At 43.0% G+C, this 21601-nt stretch overlaps 1 protein-coding gene across 5 annotated transcripts; it reads right to left on the bottom strand.

The window, feature by feature from the left end:
• Nucleotides 1-7710: 7710 nt before the first annotated feature.
• TP53INP1 (tumor protein p53 inducible nuclear protein 1) lies at nucleotides 7711-19599 on the bottom strand. 5 transcript variants are annotated; one of them, XM_042786098.1, is made up of 5 exons: nucleotides 18927-19117; nucleotides 16100-16383; nucleotides 15246-15594; nucleotides 13535-13568; nucleotides 11023-11150 (listed from the first exon to the last, which is right to left on the bottom strand). In XM_042786098.1, the coding sequence occupies exons 2-5, from the start codon at nucleotides 16209-16211 to the stop codon at nucleotides 11133-11135; spliced, it is 513 nt and encodes a 170-aa protein (XP_042642032.1). In that variant the 5' UTR covers nucleotides 16212-16383; nucleotides 18927-19117; the 3' UTR covers nucleotides 11023-11132. The 5 variants fall into 5 exon arrangements, with proteins under 5 accessions (XP_042642028.1, XP_042642030.1, XP_042642027.1 ...); XM_042786097.1 differs by having other exon boundaries at nucleotides 15246-15597; nucleotides 18927-19115; XM_042786094.1 differs by lacking the exons at nucleotides 13535-13568; nucleotides 18927-19117 and adding an exon at nucleotides 19517-19599 and having other exon boundaries at nucleotides 7711-11150; nucleotides 15246-15597.
• Between the last annotated feature and the right edge of the window lie 2002 nt (nucleotides 19600-21601).

Raw genomic sequence — 21601 nt, 5'->3', positions numbered from 1 at the left:
TGCAGCCATTTTGCTGATGAAAAACAACTGGTCCTTTCCCTCTCCTCTCCTGCAGCGTAGAGCACGACATGCTGCAAAACAGCACAAAGAGAAGCTGCAGCTGCCTTCAAGTAAATCCACCTCATAATCATTTGTTTTTCCCCACTTCTGCTTTTTCTTTTCCCAAGTGTAACACTACTAAAGAGTAAACACAGGTTTTTTGCCTCCAAATACATATTATAGTAATTAAGCACAATAGCCAGGTTTTGGTGCTTACCTTCTCATAGCTTTGCCATTTTAAAGAGCAAGAGGAAAAGCAGCGCTTCCCAGAAAAGTCAGAGAAGTTACAGTAGTGTTGCTATCAGCAGTTTAAAAGGGTCACAAGTTTTGGGTAGCAGGGGCCACCTCTCAACTGCAGGTGCACACAGCACCTGGTGGAGTGGGGACAATGACTCCTGCAAACTTTAACTAAAGCAGTGAGATGGCCATTGCAGCCACCCAGCCTTCTCAGGTCTGCAAAATCCCTGTTTTAGTCCCTATCATGAAGAAAATCTGCTAGTTGTGACTCAAAAGGGGTGTTAAAAAAAAAAAAAAAAAAAAAACCAAAACACAAAACAAAACACAAATCACTGTGATTTTGTGATTTGTTCAAGCCCATGGGGACTTAGAAACAATCTTTGTCAACTGTCTATACTGCACCAGCTTATTTCAAGAAATCTAATTTATGTTGTAATTTGGGACACTTAAAGTAGATGTGCAGGTAGCTGTTAGTTGATCTCCACTGAAGTCCACCAGCAAGATACACCCTGCTGTCTGGACATGCATCTCCCACTCCACCCACTACAGAAAGAAGGTGGTCTCCTGAATTTCAGCAAACTTGACCTAACTGTAACCTCTGGCTTTTCACTGACTTGCCAAAGTTGAAACCCTATCACAGACAACTTGTTAAAAAGAAATGACACTTTATGGAGGTGCTCACAAGAGAGGAGAGACAAAGTATCTTGTTCCCTAAAAAAACCTCCCCTCCTCACGGATGTCAAATTAGGGCTTGGTAGCAACCAGCCTCCAAGTAGGAAAGCAGTTCTGGTGCATCAGGAATAAATTTCATTGCGGATGGTGAAAGGAAAATACTACAGAGTAGTAGCTAAAAACTGAATAGATCAGGTCTGCCATTAATAGGTCTCAGCACGAAGACCTTAATGACTGCAGTGCTCATTTTGCCACACCTTTTGATGTGAACTGCCACAGCTTGCGTGCCACGGTATTTGTGGTTTTGCATCAGTGGTGGAAAATGCACCGGGTCCCATAAGCATTCTCCACCCCGCCAGCAACATCTCCCATAAGTTTTCAGCAGTACAGAAAAACTCCCCAGAAGCTAATGTGTGATAAAATCCTTCTGCAGACAATGAAATTATGATTTTAATGCAAGCTAACACCCTGACCTTTTGATGTGGCAATAAAACTAAACTGTCTGAGTCCACACTGGGACATTTCCAAGTGAATTAACACACAGAACATCCTTTCTCATTATGTGGATGCCTCCTTTGGGGGCAAGAGTGTAAAGGAGAGAAGATTATTTAACCTTCTAGAAATACACTACAACTGCTTAGTAGTATTTGTGCTGGGATCTAGTAAGTCCTTTTAGAATAGTCTAGCAGCTTCCTTTTTTTTTTTTTTTTATTACCATTTCTAGATATGTTCCAGAGAAGGTGTGAACCCCTTTGGAAAGGTGGGAATTACAGGGCCTTCCTTACAAGTTTACACAGCTGAGGTTGCTTTTCTGGGTTATCCTTTTATGGATCTCTTTGAAGGAGTTCAGAGTCTACCACAGATCTATAAAGCACAGATCAAAAGCCATGAGGATCAACCCAGTTACTGAGTGTATTTAATAATGCTCTTCCCCCAGAGCTTCTGAATCCACTTGGTTGTTTCCAAGGAAGGGAGCAGTATTTCATTATAAATATTTTTTACACACAGCTCCGCTGTGATCCAAGCACAAAATAACATGGAACATTGCCCCCCTTCCCACCCATGTTCCTACCTTGTTACAGTAAATATTTTACTATGTCATTTACTTGTGCTGCTGGGCTTTGTCCTTTTGAGTCACAGCCATGTTGTCAAAGCTATCCTATAACTTAGTTAAGGGAAATGCCAGCTCCAGGACTCATGTGTGGATGAAATTTAGTTTTCAAGAAGAGTTTTTAGCTTATCTATTGCAGAATGTCTCTAGCTACATAGCCTAAGCAAAGCACTGTTAAAGTTTTATATCCCTCCTAGGGAGGAATCCTTTCGTAGGAAGTTGCACCCTTCCCAAACTGTAATGTTTTTTTCTGTTGAACATTATGGGATAACTTGAAACTCTAATAGTTTTCTATTAGAAGTTATAATACTTTCCTGCTTGTTTCATTTCAGAGACTTTTTCAAGCAGGGTGTGATCCAGTTTAATATGCATTAAGGAGTATTTTGAAGACCTTACAAGACTGACATCTTGGTGGTTTTTTTCTTGATTCGGTAGGGAGAGAACCCATATTACAATTACTAAGAGCCTGTTAGCTGAAATATAACACAGAGTAAACCTTTTAGTCGTAAGCATGGGAATATGTCTTTCTAAGGTCAATGCCAGCAACAGAGAGCACTGGCAATGACCAGATATTGATAAGCAGCCTGTATGACAATCAGATCAGCTTAAGACAACCAGTACTAAGAGTTATTCTTACAATAGAGGAAGAAAACTCAAGAATAAATTAAAAGTTCCCTTACAACTTGCATAGTCAGACCTACAACAGTATAGCACGATACAAGGATTTCCTCTTTGACTTGATTTTTTCAAGGCACACTTTTAAAGTGGGGAGTGGGAAAGAGAAGAGGGAGTGAGAGTTACCAACCTTTTAAACCCACATTCAGAAGCAGATGCCAACGCTTCCCAGTAGTCATAAAGCAGCAGACTGTGTCCTCCTGGTTCTTGTAGGTTACCTTTTTCTTTATTCTTAAGATGATGTACCTTTCTCAGCAGTAAGAAGCTTGCAATAAACATTATCTTGTCCTGAAAGTCCTTTTGCACAGGAGATGCTTTACCTATGTCTTGTCAGAGACTCATACCCTTTCCTATACATGAACATTTAAACTCCCAACACACCACAGGTGAAATACCTTTAAAATACAATCCTTACAGCTGATCTCCTGAAAAAAGCTCACAGTCACATCCCATCAAGACAGCATCTCTGCAGTGGGAAGCAGTAAGTAATACCCAGGCACTGAGTCCATCTTCACCTACCCCTGTGTTGCATGTCCTGTCTGCAACTCAAAGAAATTACAAGATGCACCTTCCTCATGTTTTCCAGCATCTTTTCACCACTGGGCTGTAAACATAACGCCTTTTGGACCAGAACATAAGTGTAGGTAGGGGAAAAGAAGGAATCTCAGGTCACAGAAAAAAGCCATGTAAAATACAAGTAGGACAATAATACAGTATTTTTTTCAAAAACAAAACAGATTAACTTATCCTCACCATGACCTCCCAGAGTGGGCAGCATGTTAGGAGACACCCCTTCCACCCTGCAAGCGGCTGGCTGTAGGGATAAGCTCTCTTCTCCCTGGCTCAGCCTCTGACCTAGGAATGTATGTGGTTCCTCATTCAGATGACTCACATCACCTCATCAAACCTACAGCAGCTGAGCCGTGGGCTCAGGCCTTTCCCTACAGGCATGCAAGGTGAAGTGTGTTTACTGACGATGGTCCAGCTTCCAAGCACCATACCAAACACTTTTTCAACACTTGGGGTCTAAGACTTATGATTCCCCATTGCCCCGACCTTGGTTATGTTTAGGGCACATCATGGATCTCTCCAGATAATCTCTCCAAAGGTAATGCACAGGAGATAATACCCCCACCCCAAGCTGCCCGCTGCTATTATTAAAGATGTATGTACTAATTCAGCTCTTTGGTGGTTCGTCACCAGCCACAGAAGCCACATTCCTCTCTCCCTCTCTCTCCTCCCCATTTAATATAATACCCATCTATCTCTCATTCCTCCATCTCACACCACAGACAGAACAGCAAGAGCTGAAACTCACTGCAGGGAATAGACAAAGGGAGAATTCTACCCATGTCAGTCCCTGCTTTCTTAATTGTGATCTCATCTTTATTCACCTTGCAAAAATCAACAGCTGTTGGCCATTACCCACATACCCCAAAAGTCTGAGGCCTCCCCACCTCTTTCTGCCTCTATTAATACTCTGAAGAGCCCCATTTCAAGGAATCTGCAATTCTTTTAGCACTCAGATAGGCTGATTTTGGGGCGTAATTATATTTCTTATTATATTGCCTGACTGGGTCATCTCACTTGGAAACAATAATGTGAAAGCTGCACTTCAGGGGAAAGTATAGACTTATGGCACAGCCCACATCTGCAAGTTGAGATCTGAAGTCTGGTCCTGGCCCCTAGCCTAGTTTTGTTACTCTTATCTCGGTTTTCTTTTTTTTTCTTTTACTATTTTTTCTTAGCTTGCCCATGAAATTACAATATAGTTATCTGTCTCATTAAGATATTTGAGTGTTCAACTATCAATCTACCCGCAAAACTTTGGAACAAGTCACGAGGCTTTACCTTCTGAAATATTAGTTATACAGCAGCAGCTCCAGGACAGTATTTTAACAGAGAAAAAGACTGGCTGAGAAACAAAACTTTATACACATCCTGTTAAGTGTCAGTTCAGTCCTATTTATTCTAAGACTGATTTATCATGACCACATCATGGGAAAAACAGTGCCACAGCAGCACTGGCTTGTTTTTTTGATGAGTCATTTCTATGTGTGTCAAAAAGCTCGAACCCTCCTTGCAAGTATCACTCAATAATGGAGGTGACAACATTTTGTGGTTATAAACATGCACCAAAAGTCTTCAGTGAGACAAAGCAAGCAGATACTGAACAACTCAGTGAGGAAACAGAGTGCCTCTATCAGTGTTATGTGTCAGAGAGAACAGTATATTAGTACACTAGCTTCATCAGAGACGTACAAGGATTTATATAAACAGGAAAACTAGAATGTAAAGTGAGAACTTAAGTCAATATGGTTACATTGATATCACCCTTTATGCGAATAATTTTGCTTTGGCATGGAGAAGTTTTAAAAAACACTAGCTCATAGTGTTTTGGAAAGTGTCCAACCTAAATTTAAAAAGCTGTGTTAAGTCTGAACTAAGCACCCCCAAGAGGAACACTATCAGTATAGTTATGTTACGTTATCTGTATTGATACAATTATGCAGACATAATTGGTCAAACTTTCTCATGCAGAATATTGTGCAGCGCTCAGCAGACGTGCTGTTTTGATAAATGCACAGTTCACAAAATCTACATTTGACAAGTTTTACTCAGTGCTTGGTCTGGGAAGATGGATGCTTCATTGCACAAACTCCTTTTCATTGCTGTCAGTTAAATAGATAATCTTGTCACCCAGTTTGTTCAGTGGGCAAGAATCAAGTCAGGGACTACTTGTAACAACTCAGCTCATACAAGTCCATGGTGCCCAGCAGCCCACATCCAATGTGCTGAGAGAGCTGGCTGATGTCCTTACAAGGCCACTCTCTCCGACCTTTGAAAAGCCACAGAGATCGAGGAGCCTTGATGACCGGGGCAGGAGGAATATTCACACACAATTTCAGAAAAAGCTAAAGGAACAGCCCGGAGAAGACCAGTGAGCCTATTTCTTTTATTTGAAAGGAATTCCTCGTATTTCAATGTGCTCCCATTGACTTTTGTCCTTTCACTGGCCACCACAAGAGACGAGTTTGGCTCTGTCTTCTTTACAGCCCCCATCAGGTGTTTATACACCTTGACAAGATTCTGCCAAGCCTTTTCTTCTCCAGCTTAAACAATCCCAGCTCTCAGCCTCTCCCCATTATTTCAGCCTTCAATCCTATTATAATTTCCCTGGCCTCTTGCTGCATACACTCCAGTAGGTCCATGCCTCTCCTGTACTGGGGAGCTCAGCACCAGACACCAGCACAGAGTGGAGGGGAAGGATCACCTCCCTCCACCTGCTGGCAGCACTCTTAATGCAGCCCAAGAAACTTTTAATTTTTGAGGCCACAAAGTTGCACTGCAGGCTCATGGTCAACTTGGTATCCATCAGGAACCCAAGGACCTCTTCTGCCAAGCTGCTTTCCAACCAGTTGGCCTGGTGCCTGGAATTATTTTTTTTCCCTCTACAGACAAGGCCCCACATTTCCCCTTGTTGAACTCCACGAGGTTCCTGTCAGCCCAATTCTTCAATCTGTCAGTTCTGAATGGCAGCACAGCGCTCTGGTGTATAAACAACTCCTGTCCTCTGCAAGTTTGCTGACTGTGCACTCCGCCCCGTGACCCAGATCATTAATGAAGGTTTTTAGCACTGTAAGATCCAGTATTGGTAGGGTACACCAGTACCAACTGGCCTCAAGCTAGGCTTTGTGCCACTGATCACAGCCCTTCGAGCACAGCAGTTCAGCCAGTTCTCAACACACCTGCTCACCCTCTACTTACACAGTCCCTGATTAATCAGTTTGCAAGGATGTCATAGGAGACAGTGTTAAAAGCCTTGCTAAAGTCAAGATAAACAACATCTACTGCTCTCCCCTCACTCATTGGACAGTCATCTAATGGTAGAAGGGTATTGGGTTGCTGGGCATACCTTCCCCTGCATAAATCCATTCTGGCTACTCCTAGTCACTTTGTTCATGTCTGGAAATGGTTTCCAGGATTATTTGCTCCAGCACCTTCCCAAAAGTCAAGGTGAGACTGATTGTCTTGTAGTTTCCCTTATTCTTCTTGAAGATAGGAAGGACATTTTCTTTCTTCCAGCTCTCAGGAATTCTGTCCATTGCTATAACCTTTAAGATAATGGAAAACAGCTTCACAGTGACATCAGCCAGCTCCTTTGCCAGTCATTGATGTGTCCCATAGGTCTGTGTATGTCCCATCTCTTTAGGTATTTCTTAACTTGATCCTTCTCTACCAAAACTTGATCTTCCTTGCTCTAGCCTTTCCCACTGGCCTCAGGGGCCTGCAGTTCCTGAAGACTGGTCTTACCAGGAGAGACCAAGACAAAGACAACATGGAGTACCTCAGGCTTCTCCATGTCCTTGGTCACAAGGACCCAGGTCCCATTTAGCAGCAGGCCCACATATTCTCTGATCTTCCTTTTGCAGCCGATATCCCTGTGGAAGGCCTATCGTCCTCCACATCCCTTGTCAGGTTCAAAACAGCTGGCTTGGCTCCCCTAACCCCATCCCTGGACACGTGCATGGGATCTCTAGGTCCCTCACAGGTTACCTGTTCCTGCTTCCACTTACTGAATGCTAACAGCAGCCTTCCATACAGACTTTGATGGTGTGCACAGCAGAAGGATGATAGGTAATGGGTACGAGTTGAAACAAGAGAGGTTCAGCATAGATAAGGAAAAACCTTCCCCCCCACCCCATGCATATTTTACGGGGTAATGTGTTTATATCTTTGTCATGTTTGTCTACGGTACTTCTGGATGCTGATCAGGAAATGCAGAAGTTGGCAGAGATGTGTAACACTATTTAGACCACGTATTGTCACTTGATCAGCAATGCAAACTGATTCCCAGAGGAACTTCTGTATGAGAGCAAGCAGAGATACTCAATACTTGTACATACCACACCTGAATGGGGTGCCTAGGCATTTGGATTTTGGCTGACCTGTACCATAAAAGAACAGACTGACAATTTAATAGGCCATTTTTTATTGAGAGTTAAGATCATGCCTCCCCATGGTGCGTAGAACGCACCATGAAAACAAAATACAGAAGATCGCTTTAGTAAATACACACTGGTTAAGCAATGCTACTTTTTTGGCAAAGTGCTGTATTTTGTCAGGTTTTCACTTGTGTTAACTATTAAAAAATAAGAACCAGACATTCTTCCATATCAAAAGGACTGCTACAAATAGAGACGTGGCTCTAGAGAGAAGCTGCCATATATGCATAGACTGATGTACAGTATTAATCCTAACTGAAATGTCCCTTTTGAATCTTCAAGTTTGCTGTGTAGAAGGCACAGTTTAAAATGCAAATCTGTCTATTGACCAATACATATGAAAATACAGTTTCAGCAAGATTCTTGAATATCAATCAGTATGAGACAGTGCAAGGCCTCCATTTTTGCAAGAAAAAACACACACTGTAATACAATTCAAAAACCATATAAAAAGCCACACAGCTCACTATTAAAACAGAAAACCAAAACAAATCTAATTGCCCAATAGCTCCAGGCACAAAACAGGGCTAGACCAACATAAATACATAAAACAAATTAACAAAAAGCCATTGATGCAGTACTATCTCACAATAATATGGTTTCCAATATTACAAATTGAGAAGCACAGCTTTGTGCAACAAAATAGTTTATATCCTGAAAGATATAGGTTTTCATCACCAGAAAGTCATCTAGTAATGTAGTATAAAAAGATCAGTATCTCCCAATTCTAGGAGCAGTCTAAAGTTGCATTTACTTGCCTACTGAGAAGAACAGACCAAGGCTCTCATTGTAATGCCTGGGAGCCTCATACTCTCAAACTCCATCTTCCCATTAAGAGTTAAAGGACTACTTACTCCTTCCAACACAGGGAGGTGGAGACTCCATCTTCCTTCATTTCACTTTAAGAAAATTAAAGCTGAAGGAAATGTAGTTACTTTATATAAAGAAAAATACAAGCAAAGAATTTTCCTGAGCTAGAAAGTTGGCAGTGAGGAGAAGGAAGTTTAAGCCAGACAAAAAGTTGGAGTGATAAAGGTAGATAATTCGAGGCAAGTAAGAGTATTTGTGAACAGATGAGAGATTGGTGAAACTACAGCTATTTGCAGATAAACCAGAGTATTTGGACCACAAAAGAATTGTTGTATGGACATGGGCACAAAGTGCTGAAAAGAGTAGTAACAAAATCTGGTTTAGAAACTCATGATGTGACCAATTTTGTTTTCTTACACTGTCTATGTGAATTCAATGTGCCTTAAAAAAAAGACTAGTGTATTCAAGGAAAGCACCTCTTGCTTTTATATATTTAGCTATGTGTCAACATCCCTTTGCAACAATCCTAACTAATCCCAGTGAAGCAGCACATCTGCAGTGAAACAGAGGCTATAAACACTGTTTCCTGTACACTAAGTATGTTCCACAACAATTCCAGCTGCAGAATGTGCGACAGTACCACAACATCAAGGTCAGTCCAAATTGTTGGGGGTTTTGCTTCAGTGAAATTAAAGCATTTGGCTGAATTTAAAATACTTCATAGGTCTGGAATAATTCACATTATTGATCTTGCCTAATTTCAAACCCTCCTCACATGCTTCCTTATATTAACTTCTGTATATAAGGACTACTGGAAGACATAGTTGAATGTAATGTTAACACTTTAATGCCCTAGGCACTAAACACAAGGAAAAAAAAAACGTAAGTCACATTCAGCACTGACAGAAAGGGGGGACAAACTTACTTTTATTTCCCCTCTTCTTTCAGTGCAGATTTCTGCTTCCTCACCTCCATAGCCATTTAATCTATTTCACAGATTGATCTATCAGGGTTTGGCATGCCATGTGTGTGTAATACACACTTTGTTAAAAGAAGAGCTTTTTTTTTAAGTGCCTGTCAACTTCCAAAACAACTTGCACAGTGTTCTTAAGAAAACTACTTGTTAGTTTTGAATGGCTTTTCTTTCCTGTTGGTCCACAGAATTCCTATCCAGTCCTTCTGACCCCAATGGGCTAGGAGAACAACCACTGCTGATCTATCTCAATTTTTATACAACTTGTTATCACCGCGTTTTTTTCTGTAAGACTGTTTTTCAGCATCCTCTTCTCCCTGCCACACACTGCCCTTCATTTCCAATTACAATTAACTCAGACTTCATTTTCATTGAAAGAGAAAATTAGGAGAACTTCTAGTAAAAGCTTCCTTCTAGCTAATTTTGAGCTACTCTCAATCTGTAAATGAGAAAATTGAACAGCAATTAGCAGCTCAGAACTAGCTATCCATCAGCTTGACTTCTTTAATGAGCAGTCAGCTACTGATGGGATTAAAAGAACAGTTGATCCACCATCTTTTTCCTTTAACTAGACTAGAGATTAAATGAAATCAGGTGGGGGAAATAAATCTTTCAAAGACAGAAGGAGTTAGAGAAAGGGAGTAAGAACTCTAACTCTACCAAGTAAAACAGTTCAGCTCCCGGGGTTGTGCATCTGCACTTAACCCATAGGTCCACTTTTCCTTCCACTCCACTGTGAGGTACTACATCAGTAACACCAGTGCTCTATCACACTGCAACAGTATTGGCAGGACATTTCACCCTTTTCCAATATCTATATCAAGTACCCAACACACCTACACAGACTCCACTAACACAAGTAGGTACTAGGCAATTTAGATTACATGTCCTTCCGGTAACAGTTCAGCATAGCTATGTAATACCCACCAGCAGCTACAGTATTTCCTTGTTAGAAAGTAATCATATATGCTGAATACAGACAGATACACAAGCTGTCAAGTACTGGTCATTAAAGCATATGGCTAACCTCAAATTTTCTAACTCAAAGTTGAGTAATGGAAAATGTAACTGATTTCCATCCCAGTTAAGTTTCTTGAAAATACCAACCAAGAATCCGTCTATACATCACAGTTTATAAAAAAAGCACACAAACTATCATACTGATAGGCTTCCAAGACATTGATATTTAACATCAACGTTTAGAACTCGCTGCAAGATGTTCAGAGATTTATGTGTCATTTCAAAAGAACGCAACATTAGTTACGATTGTGTTTGAGGGATTGACAATCAGCTTCAGATTGACCAAACTTACCTATGCATGAAAACAAGAGCAACCTAAAAAACAATTAGACCATAGATTACAAACCACAAGAGCCATCAGTAATTGAACTGACGCTGGCAAGGCTGGTGAACAAACAGTCCATTGTGCTTGATTTGCCGAGAGTGGCAATCCCTGGTAAGGTTTTGGCGACGGAGACCATTTCTGTTGAGATAGTGTCTTTCATTATGTTCTTTTATCCAGTGGGTAGGACGAAAGCTCTTATTTTTTTCCAGAAAAGTTGAACTAGTAGCAAGAGCTGTGACATAGCAGTGAACACGCTGTCCTGTTTCATTTCGGGCCTCCAGTCTAGAAAGGTAACAAGCAGATATCAGTCATTACTAAGGTGCATTGGAAAGACACGCAAAGTATGAAGGGCAGAACATAGGCATCAACATCCATCACTTTAAAAGGGCACCCTTGTTCTACTGGACAGAGATTTGGGCTGAGGCGAGGTCAAGCCACTTTAGGAAAACCACACTGGTAGGTAATGTGTAGTGCTGTTAACAGTTTTTTCATGTGAGGGCACCACAATAGCCTCTGGACTTTTGGTGTCTTATACCATTGTACCCTTCCTTCTCCACCCCACCTCCCTAAGCCCAAGATGAAATACAGATCAGAAATATAAGGCAATGTGTGTCACACTGCTCCAGCTTTAGAAAACTTGGAGTTATCCAACAGGCAAAGTTTGGTTTAAAATCATCTTGAACATAGGTGGTTCAGTCTGAAAACAGAAGCACACTAATGATAGCATGTTTGGCCTGCCAGTCACACAAGTAAATCCAAACAGCGTTCATGCAGAGGAATGGGAAAGACAGACCAGTTGTGACACACACAGGAAATAACTTAGGAAGATTGTTCCTCAGCCAGCCCTCTAGATTTCATGAGAGAGTCAGTAGTTTTGGCAAACCCTTACTCCATCATGCACTAGTGAAAAAACAAACCCACAGCCTATGCAAGCAGGGACTGACATATTGAAAAAGGACTTCCCTACTTGACAGAACAATCACTGGTGTTTCCTGAAACTTCCAAAGCAAAGTTAAAAATAGCCTGGCAGTTTTAAAAGCAAAGCAAATCAAAAGTCTGAGTGCCACAGGTGGTGTGAAACCAGTGGCACCAGAGTTGCCTGACTTCTCTATCCCCACCCAGGACCCAACGACTAGCGGTCAACTCAGTGGTGCTCAGGAAAGATATCTGCAAGACTAGTAGCTTGCTCAGGCACGAGCAAGAGTTCTCTTGGGAAGTCTGTTTTTCAGCACTAGCATGACTCTATAATAAAGTCTCTTCTGGAAGATCTTAACTTTCATTTATTGCATGATGTCTCTGTAGACCTAAGTCTGGACTGCCATGCCCATGATGCACCCTTGTAGCCTTGCTCTTGGGGGGGCTGTAGGTACCTGGCACAGAAGTGAGCTCTTCTGCCTCCCCCCACTCCACACTGGAGTGAAATACTCCCTGTCAGCAAGGGAATATGCCCTCCCTTCTACTTTTTAAGTATCCAAATCCACTTGCTTTTGGCTCCTTGGGTAGCTTGGTATGACTAACTGAAGCCTACAGACTCCAGAATAGCCATGTGTGACATGCTGGTTTTCCCCTGTTTATTCACTGGATATTTTCCTAAACCTAGCAGTTGAAATACAAAGCAAGAAATAAGTGAATAACAGCACAAATCAATTCATGGTGTCTTGTATATACTTAGTATGCAGATTACACCAGTTTAATTTACAGGAGGGTGACTGCAAATATGGGGCTACTGCTTTCTATATGGGGCGATCCCTTAACATGTTCAACACTGCTGGAGGTGGAACTCCAAGTGAAGCCTTTCTGAGGAAAGTTGTGAGGATCTAGGAAGCCACATCACATTTATCAGAACCTGTATTTCCTAAGCATGCCCTTGCTGCATGTCATTAGCTAGCAAAAGGGCATTAACTGCTAATAAAGCATTGTGACTTGTTCGGGAAAAATATGACTAGCCTGATGAACAGGGGAAAGTTTATACAACATCCTTTTGCTTTGAAAAGCATTTAAAAGGAACAAATAGATTTTTCTCCACAAAAATAGAAAAACTGGTTTAAAGTTGCTAGTTGAAGATATTTAAGCTTCCCCCTCTTATCAAATACCCTTCCAACACTAGCTTGCAAACCTACGCTCTTCTGGTTGTCATCTTAAAGTGAAACTGGGATAGCAGAGGTGGTTTGAATTAGCTAAAAGGCCACATACTCTTCAGAAATGTAGCATTTTGACATCTTAGGGGTTGCCATTGGTAGCCTGGCACTAGTGAGCCCCAGGCACCAAGAAAACAAGACTGATGAGCCTCCATCAATATCGTCAAAATGTAATTTTAGAGGGGCTCTGTCTAAAGCCAGACTGCCGCTACATACATTCACTGCTGCGCCCCCAGCATCTATCTTGCTAGAAAGCAAAAGTGTCCTGCTAGTTGTGCTATAGAGCCAGATGTCACAAGAAACATTAAAGGCTTCAGAACCCACACCAATTAATATTTAAGTAATTTTTCTGCACTTAGCATTTTGGCCTGTTAAAGCAGATTTAGTTAGGCTTGATCAATTAACATAATTTGGCACAAAGGTTAGTCCTAAAACCAGTATTGTTTTGGCAGACAAGGCTCTAGAGGAAGCAGTGTTGCTAGCAGCCTGATCAAACAAAAAGCATTGTCCCAAAACAGTAGTACTTACTGTGCCAGTGTGCCTTAAGCAGCTTTTCTTGGCCCTACAATGTCAAATGGCCAACCATTAAACCACCAGACTTTCAAAAACAACTTTTGAAACTTATTGCATTATCAGTGTAATTGATGTTCCCAGTTTCTGTAGTCTACCTCAGCTTTAGACATAAGTCTCCTTCCAGTTCTGCCACCCAAAATAACCTATACAAAAGCCTAGATGCTCTGATGAGGCAACAGCACAGAATTCAGTGTGAACAAACTTAATCACACACCAGTTTAAGATCATCACAGCTTTAGCATCCCCACACATTAAAGCAGCTTAACTGTATTACATAAGGTAAGACAGGATTCTTCTCCAGAAGAATTTATACCAGTATCACCAGTTCAACGCACACTGAAGTCAGTATCCGACTTTGTGTACTACTATCCACTGCAAATTGGTACTTTATCTAAACTGGTCTACTGTCTTTCACCAGGGCATGCTTCACAGCCCACAGTTCTCCTGCAGATTCCTCCAAACCCTCATTTTAAAAAGGTGCTGTGTGCTCATTGCTTCCCACCGATTTACGTTAAGGTAGACCCTCGATGCTTCACATCACAAACTGCCCTCCCCAAATAATTACACAAATCCCCCAATCTAAGACTAATGGTATCAGCACTATACTTCAATGTTGTACAGCAGCATGTCATCTCAAAGTCACTGGTTTCTTTGAACTAAGAACTTTAAATATGGCAAGGAGCTGATGAGAAAAGACAATGGGCATCTACCTACAGCAAATCTACCACTACACTCTTTTTCCTGTATAACAAAAGCTTAGTATACTTTTTTTACTTGTTTCAAAGGGTAAGCACCAGATGGGACAAAAAGTCAGTCTTTGTTATTAACCAGGATTGAAAAAACACTCCATTACTTCCAAATCAATGAACACGTGGGTGATTATGGAGTCATAATGGCAAAGACATACTCTATTGGTACACATCTGTGTAATATCATACTTGTATAGCTCTATATACTATACAGTTAATACTGAAGAAGCAGTGCATGGCAAACACGTCTCCACAATGAACCTGCCTGGCCAGCCCTTTAGGACCCAAAACCAAAAAGCACAACTTCTTACCTTGCTAAAAGTAGAAGTTCGCAACACAAATTTTTACCTTGAGGGGAATAAGTTTTGTGGAATATTTCAATTTGCTTTTCTTCCACAAGCCACCTGTAGAAAAATTTAATCCTGTCCTAATCTATCACTAGGTTGAAGAATAAAAAAAAAAAAAAAAGTCAAAACAGACCTCCCTATCAGGATAATTAAAGTAGTATTTTTCCATCTGATGAGGTGACTGAAAGGGTACTAGCAGTTATGAAAAATACACAAAGCTATGAAGGGGGGAAAAGTGCTTTCAAATCTATGTTACCACCTATACAGTTAACTGCCACCAGTTTCAACAGGACCAGAGCATATTCTGCAGGGCAATAATTAGGCTCCATAAATATTCATTCCAAGTGTCAAAATTGCATACCCAACTGTTTCCTGACACTGTCATCTTGTGTAACATTTTTCTAAGCAGGCAGGCAGCCCTGACCACCCTACCCACCTTGTGTAGTATTCATGCTTTATTCACTTGCTCTGAAATAAGCTGGAAAATTCAGTATTAAATGTCTAAGCTGATCAAGTAGAAACCAGATATTTTCAGCAACAGAGCTCCTCAACAAGAGAAGTCAGACGTACCTGGGACTACCTGGGCTGTGAAACTCCTCATCTCCACACCCAGTCTCATTAAGGCTGTGACAGGTATTGTGGACAGCATACACAGACATGCTGGGATGCTCTATTAGGAGGTTCTCCATTGGACTGGTTTCCACTTTGATAGTGGTTAATCCACCTGCAGTGAAACATGGGGGAGGGGTAATAAACCAACTCTCCTCCATGGGACACGACTCAAACTGGATGAAGCAAGACTCGCTGGCCTCTGGCAAGTGTTCCAAGGGAGATGGTAAACAAGAGAAGACGGGTGAGCTGTCTGCGGCTGTTGCTTCAGCGATGTCCGCTTTCTCCACGGAGCAATTAGTGCAAGTGTCTGCTGTAGGTGGCCATTTGTCAGTGGAGTGGAACCCACGGATGTTGGTGATTGCAGGTGGTCAAAAACAACAAGGTCACACATAGACAGAAACAGAATATTAAAAAACAAAACAAAGAAAAAGAAATAAACCCTTATTAGCACATACACTTTTTTTTTTTTTTTTTAAAAAGCAAGGGGAGGGGAAAAAGGAGTTCCCTGATAAGCCATGCTAGACATGTAAAACAACTGTTATCAGTAAAGCAATACAATTGCGTAATAGGTCAAATATATTTTATCTGTACAAGTGGTTCTACCGAAACCTATGTCAGGCTTATAAACCTGACATCATTTTTCTCATCAGCTTACATAACATGTTTTGGTACATTTGTTTGGAAGACACCCTATACTCTAATCCATACTGGTTTTGCTTGGGTAAAGTTTCTCCTAAACTACTGGTTTCTTCACATGGAAGTAAGAGCCAGAGCAGGACACAGGCAGAGCTTACGTTTGACAGACATCTTACCTATAAAGTCAACCAGAATCCACTCGTCGTCTTCTTTCTCGCTGAACTCTGGCTCTTGGCTGGACAAGCTATCAATCTCTCCCATGAGCATGTTATTTAACCTCTGGAACATTACTAAGGCAGGAACAAGACTTTGGCTGGCAGGATTTTGTATTCAAGGTTCAAGGCACAGCTCACACTGTACTAGCAGAGTGGCATAGACTTGAGATTAAAGTGCATAGATGCTTTATCAGCTTAGGTATGGGACACGCAGAGGCATGACTGGTAAACAGTTTATGCAAAACCTGCAAAAAGCAATAAGGGTCTTAATGACAAGGAAACGGATAACACCCCTAGGGAACAAATTAAAAACCCTCTCATTAGTGCAGTCTGAGGTACCAGTGAACATTTTTCCCCCTGAGAGGAGAAGCAGCTTCACTGGCATTCACCGTTCCCTCCCAGCAAGATACACAGAAAAAGCCTAGGTCTCTCCTCAGAGCTGAGCACCTCCCCGTGCAAAGGTCTGTTCAGCCGTTGGTTCCCACCTTCTCCAGTGGGAGGAGAGGACTCTTGTACAGGAGTCTTGTGCCTACACTCACCAAGGTGATCCCCCCAGCTCCCTGCCCGTCTTCCTCCCGGTCAGAGAGATGTGAAGGGCAAGCACATGTTTTCTGCTCCAGACAATGCATCTCCTCTGTTGACACAGTCCCACACCTCTCACAAATACTCCTGTGAGGGCTCCCGGGGTGCCCAAGGCAGCGTTTCTTCTCTCTCACATCACACACAGAGTTCAGGGCCACTGCCTACAAGTTAACACAGCAGGAAGGCACGTCCCATCTTCAGGTTCAAAGTGCAATATGTACTTACTGGTGGGATCATTTTCACAGCAAGTGCCCAACTGATCATGTAAGGTAAGCCTAAGTAACTTGTATGCTCAATTAAAACCAATGTTTATTCCTCAGTACACTTCCCTAAATATACACGTAACTAGTGCCCAAAAGCCTGAACTCTACATTTAGCAGTTCAGTTGGAAAAGCCCATTAGTAATGATAAGCTGAATGTTCAACCACCTCAGATCAGCATGCTTAATAATCTTTGAATATTTATGCATGAGCCAATAAACAGAAGCCATTAAAGCAGCTGAAAAAGTAAAGGCTGTGAGAAAAATATTCACTGTTTTTATACGTTAATTTCACTATAGTAATATTTAAGTTATCACAGCATGTCAGAATTATTACAGATTAAATACCCATTTCATAATTAACTAGGGTAGAACATAGACATGTAAGAGGGTATGAGTGTTCACATTCAGAAAGAGAAAGGGAATAACACATTAAACTAGACAAAGCCAGCCATTAAAAGAAGATACAACCCATAAAGATTATTTAAGGCCAGTATACCCTGCTTCACCCTGTAACTCTCATACTAAAGGGTCATTTTGGCCTCCCTACATCACCTTACCCCCGGACACCGGACTCCATCACCTACTTCTTCAATGCAAGGATAAGCACCTGCTCCTTACAGTACTGCTCCTATAGACATTTATGCAGCTACCTCCTTATTCAAACAGCACAAATGGATAGGATTAGAATTTAAAGTAGTCTTCAAAAGCAATATGAAAAGGGACAGTGTAACTCAAGAAGTTCTGCACTCTAGTTTTGACAGGAACTATCAGCTGCAGGAAAATACAAGACTAGGAACAACTGGCTCAGCTGCAGTAGGGATAAAAGGCTGGTTTCTAGGACCACACTTAACAATTAAACATCTGAGCTCTCTTCAAGAGAGTTACAAGAATGATCAGAAGTCTAAAGAAAAATGATAAAATTTTACATACGGAAAGGCTTAGCAGAGGAAAGGAAAAAGTGACAACAGTAGTCAATTATGTTAAGGGGCAAACATTTATTCCCTCCTTCTACATTCACAGCAAGCAGAAGTGGCTTTTAACTGCAGTAAAGTTCAGTTTTCAGTGGTTACTAGCAGGAAATGCTTTTAACCATTAAGGTCGCTAAGCCCCGGATAGGTTACCTAAGGAAATGCCAAATGCCCGCAGTGTTCCTATGCATCATCTTGAGAAGGTTTATTACAGAGTCAGAGCTTGCCACGGATAAGGAAATGGACTCTAAGTGAAAGCTTGAAGTCTGTAGCTTTCCAGTTATCTTGCACATCCATTCCTAACCCTCTTCTGGCACAAGGCCTAGAAACAAGAGTTTGGTTTTTCTTTAGGCTAACTAGCAAGCCATAGTGCAAGCAATTGCTGATCAGTGCTGGCTTTCCCTGTACTCCTACACGCATGCGTTGCCTCCGTCCTAGCTCAAGAAGTACCTCCAGGCAGAGGCTGTTTTTTTGTTCTGTGCATAGAGTGGAGCAAGATGAGAGCTCACACTCCTGTATCAAGGCTCCATAGGCATCACAGCAACATCAAATCATTAACCTCTAACAAGAAAGTGAGAGATCCCTGTTCCCAAGAACGTAAGCTAAACAAACTACACCTTTTGACCCACAAATGTCTTTCTGTTGATCAAAAAGAGTTTGTCCCCTTTTCCCCTTCCCCCACCCCAAGTAAGATCCAAAAAAGCTGTATGAATCATTTAGAAACTCGTTGACATCCTTTTGGACAAGTGCCTTTAAAAATGCCACACTTGGATGCTACTGTGCAAGTCAGATGGGGACCAAGAAGCAACACTGTTATCAAGGGCCTTCGTTAGGGGAGGCAAACGAGACAGAGGCTGAAGGAGAGGTACAACTCTAGCTCTGCGACAGGAACCATCAGCTGCAAGAAAAGACAAGACTAGGAACAACTGACTCAGCTACAGTAGTGATTAAGAGGTTGTTGTTACAGATAACACACCCAATGCGTGTCAACGGTATTGTATTGTCACATAACCCCCCCCCTTCTTTTTTTTTTTTTTTTCTTTCTTTCTCTCCTAGCAGAGTAGATGGGCTGCATGCTAAGCGAAAACAAAACAAAAAAAAAAAGACATCCCCCCCAGTCCCTCCTGCGGTTCCTGGTGGAGCCTGGCTGCGGGTCCCGCCGTGCCCCGGCTCGCCGCCCTCCCGCTGCCACCAGGAGGCCCCAGCAGGCCGCTCCCGCCGCGCACCCCCCGCAGCCGCCCCGCACCTTCCCCCCCGCCGCGCCCCTTCCGCGCCCCGCGCCCCGGCCGGGAGAGGAGGGGGCGGGGGGGGACGCGGCTCCCGGTGCCCGACAGCCGGGAAAAACGGCAAAACCCTCCCGGCCCCCGGTGCTTTCCGAAGAGAAAGAAGCCGGCGCGGAGCGCGCGGGGAACTCCGCGGCTGCTGCTTCCCACCGCCTCGCCCGGGCGCTCTGCTCGCACCGGTTCACCCCGCCGTGACCGAGCCGGGACACCGGCAGCGCGCCCGGCCCCAGGGCCCCGGGCCCCCCGCCCCCCTACATACACCCACCCCGCGAAGCGAACTCACCCGCGCCCGCTCCGCGCCCCGCGGAGCCCTTTGTTGTCACGGCCGCCGCGCGCAGCTGACGGCCCGGCCGCCGCGGCCCCGCCCCTCCCCGCCCCTCCGCCAATGGGCGCCGCCGCCGCCTGTCGCTAACGCACGTGACGGGCGGGCAGGCGCGCGGCGGGGGGGGGGGGGCGGGGCGGGCTCGGGCTCCTCCGGCCCCGCCCCCACCTTTACCGGCGCCGGGGGCTGCGGGTAAATTTGCGAAGTTTGGGGAAATAAAGTGCTGAACGCGGCGGGGGGGGAGGGTAGGTGGGAGATTCCGTCGAGGTGGGAGTGCTACGGTTAGCTTGGAAAGCAGGTGGTTAGGAGCAGAGGTAATTAAGTATACAAATCTTAATTAATAATGGATTAAATAAGTTAATTATTGATTAAACATGCGTGTTTAATTAGCACTTGAATATGCACAGTCTTGATTTACAGAGTAGTTTGGGTCGAGAGGAATCTTCAAAGAGCACCTAGCCCCATCCCCTTGCCAGAGCAGGGATGTCTCCCGCTGGGTCGGGTTGCTCAGAGCCCCGTCCAGCCCAGCTGCAGCCGCTCTGGGCACCCCGGTCCAGGGGCTCACCACCCTCATCTTAAAAAACTTCTTCCCTGTATCGACTCTAAATCTACCCTCTTTAGGTTTAAAGCCGTTGCCCCTTGTTCTGTCGCCACACTCCCTTCTGAAAACTCCCCATCTTTCCTGTAGCCCCCTTTAAACCCTGAGAGGCCGCTCTAAGCTCTCCCCGGAGCCTTCCCTTCTCCAGGCTGAACCCCCCCAACTCTCTCAGCCTGACCTCCTAGAGGAGATGTTCCATCCCTCTGAGCATTTTTGTGGCCTTCCTCTGGACCCAACAGGTCCATGTCTTTCTTGTACTGGGGACCCCAGAGCTGGATGCAGGACTCCATGTGGGATCTCACGGGAGCAGAGTAGGGGCTAATAACAATTATTAAGCTGAAGCACCTTAGCTGGGCTGTAAAGTTTCCAAGTCACACATCTGAAAGCCCTAGAAAACTTCTGCATTAGGTCACCTACCCCATTCAATCTCTGTTTAATGAAAAAAGAAGAGGTGATAAACATAAATGCAATGCCCTTCTGAGACATGAGCAGCTAAAAGGAAAGGAATTTCCAGGTGGTGAAGTTATAGTCCAGGAGAGCTGGCGTAGCCATGCTGTACACCTTCAGTCGCTCAATACAACTCTGAATATATCAGAGTGTTAATGGTCGCTTCAGACTGCAGCGAATGCCGTCCGGGTAAAGATCTGCCTCCTTTGGAAGATGCTGAAATAAATGGGTGACGTGTAGCCAAACAGCCCTTTGCACACAACATATCTGAACAATTTAGGATTTTTCATGGTTTCAGTAGTGCTGAGTAACTTGATTTGTAGCAAGCAATAATAACATTTTCTACTAAAACACAAGGTGTGCAACACGAGTGTGTTATAGTTGCTGGAGTCCAGATAAACTTCTTGATCTTTCAACTTCAGTGTTTAATAATATCTTTTTTTGTACCTTTTTTGTTTGTTTTTTTTTTTTTTTTTCCTTTCTTGTAAGGACAAAGCTTTTCTATGTAAAACAAAATGGAGAAAGTACATTTTGGAAAAACATTGCAAAGGGTCTTCCTGTGGCTGGGAACAGGCTGTGTAATTTGACTGACAAACTGTCTAGCTGTACAATTTGCAATATTTTTGCAAAAACTTCAAATGTCTGGTATTTGATGACACTTTTCTAGGCTGAATTAACCCTTCCTGGATTATGAGATCAACTTTATAACATTGGCACTTTCAAGGGGCATAAACTGATTGTATGTTTGATCAAACTTTTGGTTTATAAGTTGAAGCACCTTATGAAGAAGCCTAGAATCTCTCTGATTTTCAATGATAGTGGCTTTGAGACTGAAGGGGGGAGGGGAAATGGCAGAAGCAGCGCGTGTCTGCAAATTCAAGATAGGCGAGACAGAAAATTAAATGAACAGAATAAATGCCCCAAAGGATTTATCTGCATTGCAAAATTACATTGTGTTACAACACGTTAATTAAGGTGATACAAAGCACTTGGTGTAGACA

This window comes from Tyto alba, unplaced genomic scaffold (assembly GCF_018691265.1).
Source record: "Tyto alba isolate M040663 unplaced genomic scaffold, T.alba_DEE_v4.0 Super-Scaffold_9, whole genome shotgun sequence".
Taxonomy (NCBI): Eukaryota; Metazoa; Chordata; class Aves; order Strigiformes; family Tytonidae; genus Tyto; species Tyto alba.
The sequence above is the reverse complement of the archived record's forward strand: the minus strand, read 5'-3'. Positions and strand labels throughout refer to the sequence as shown.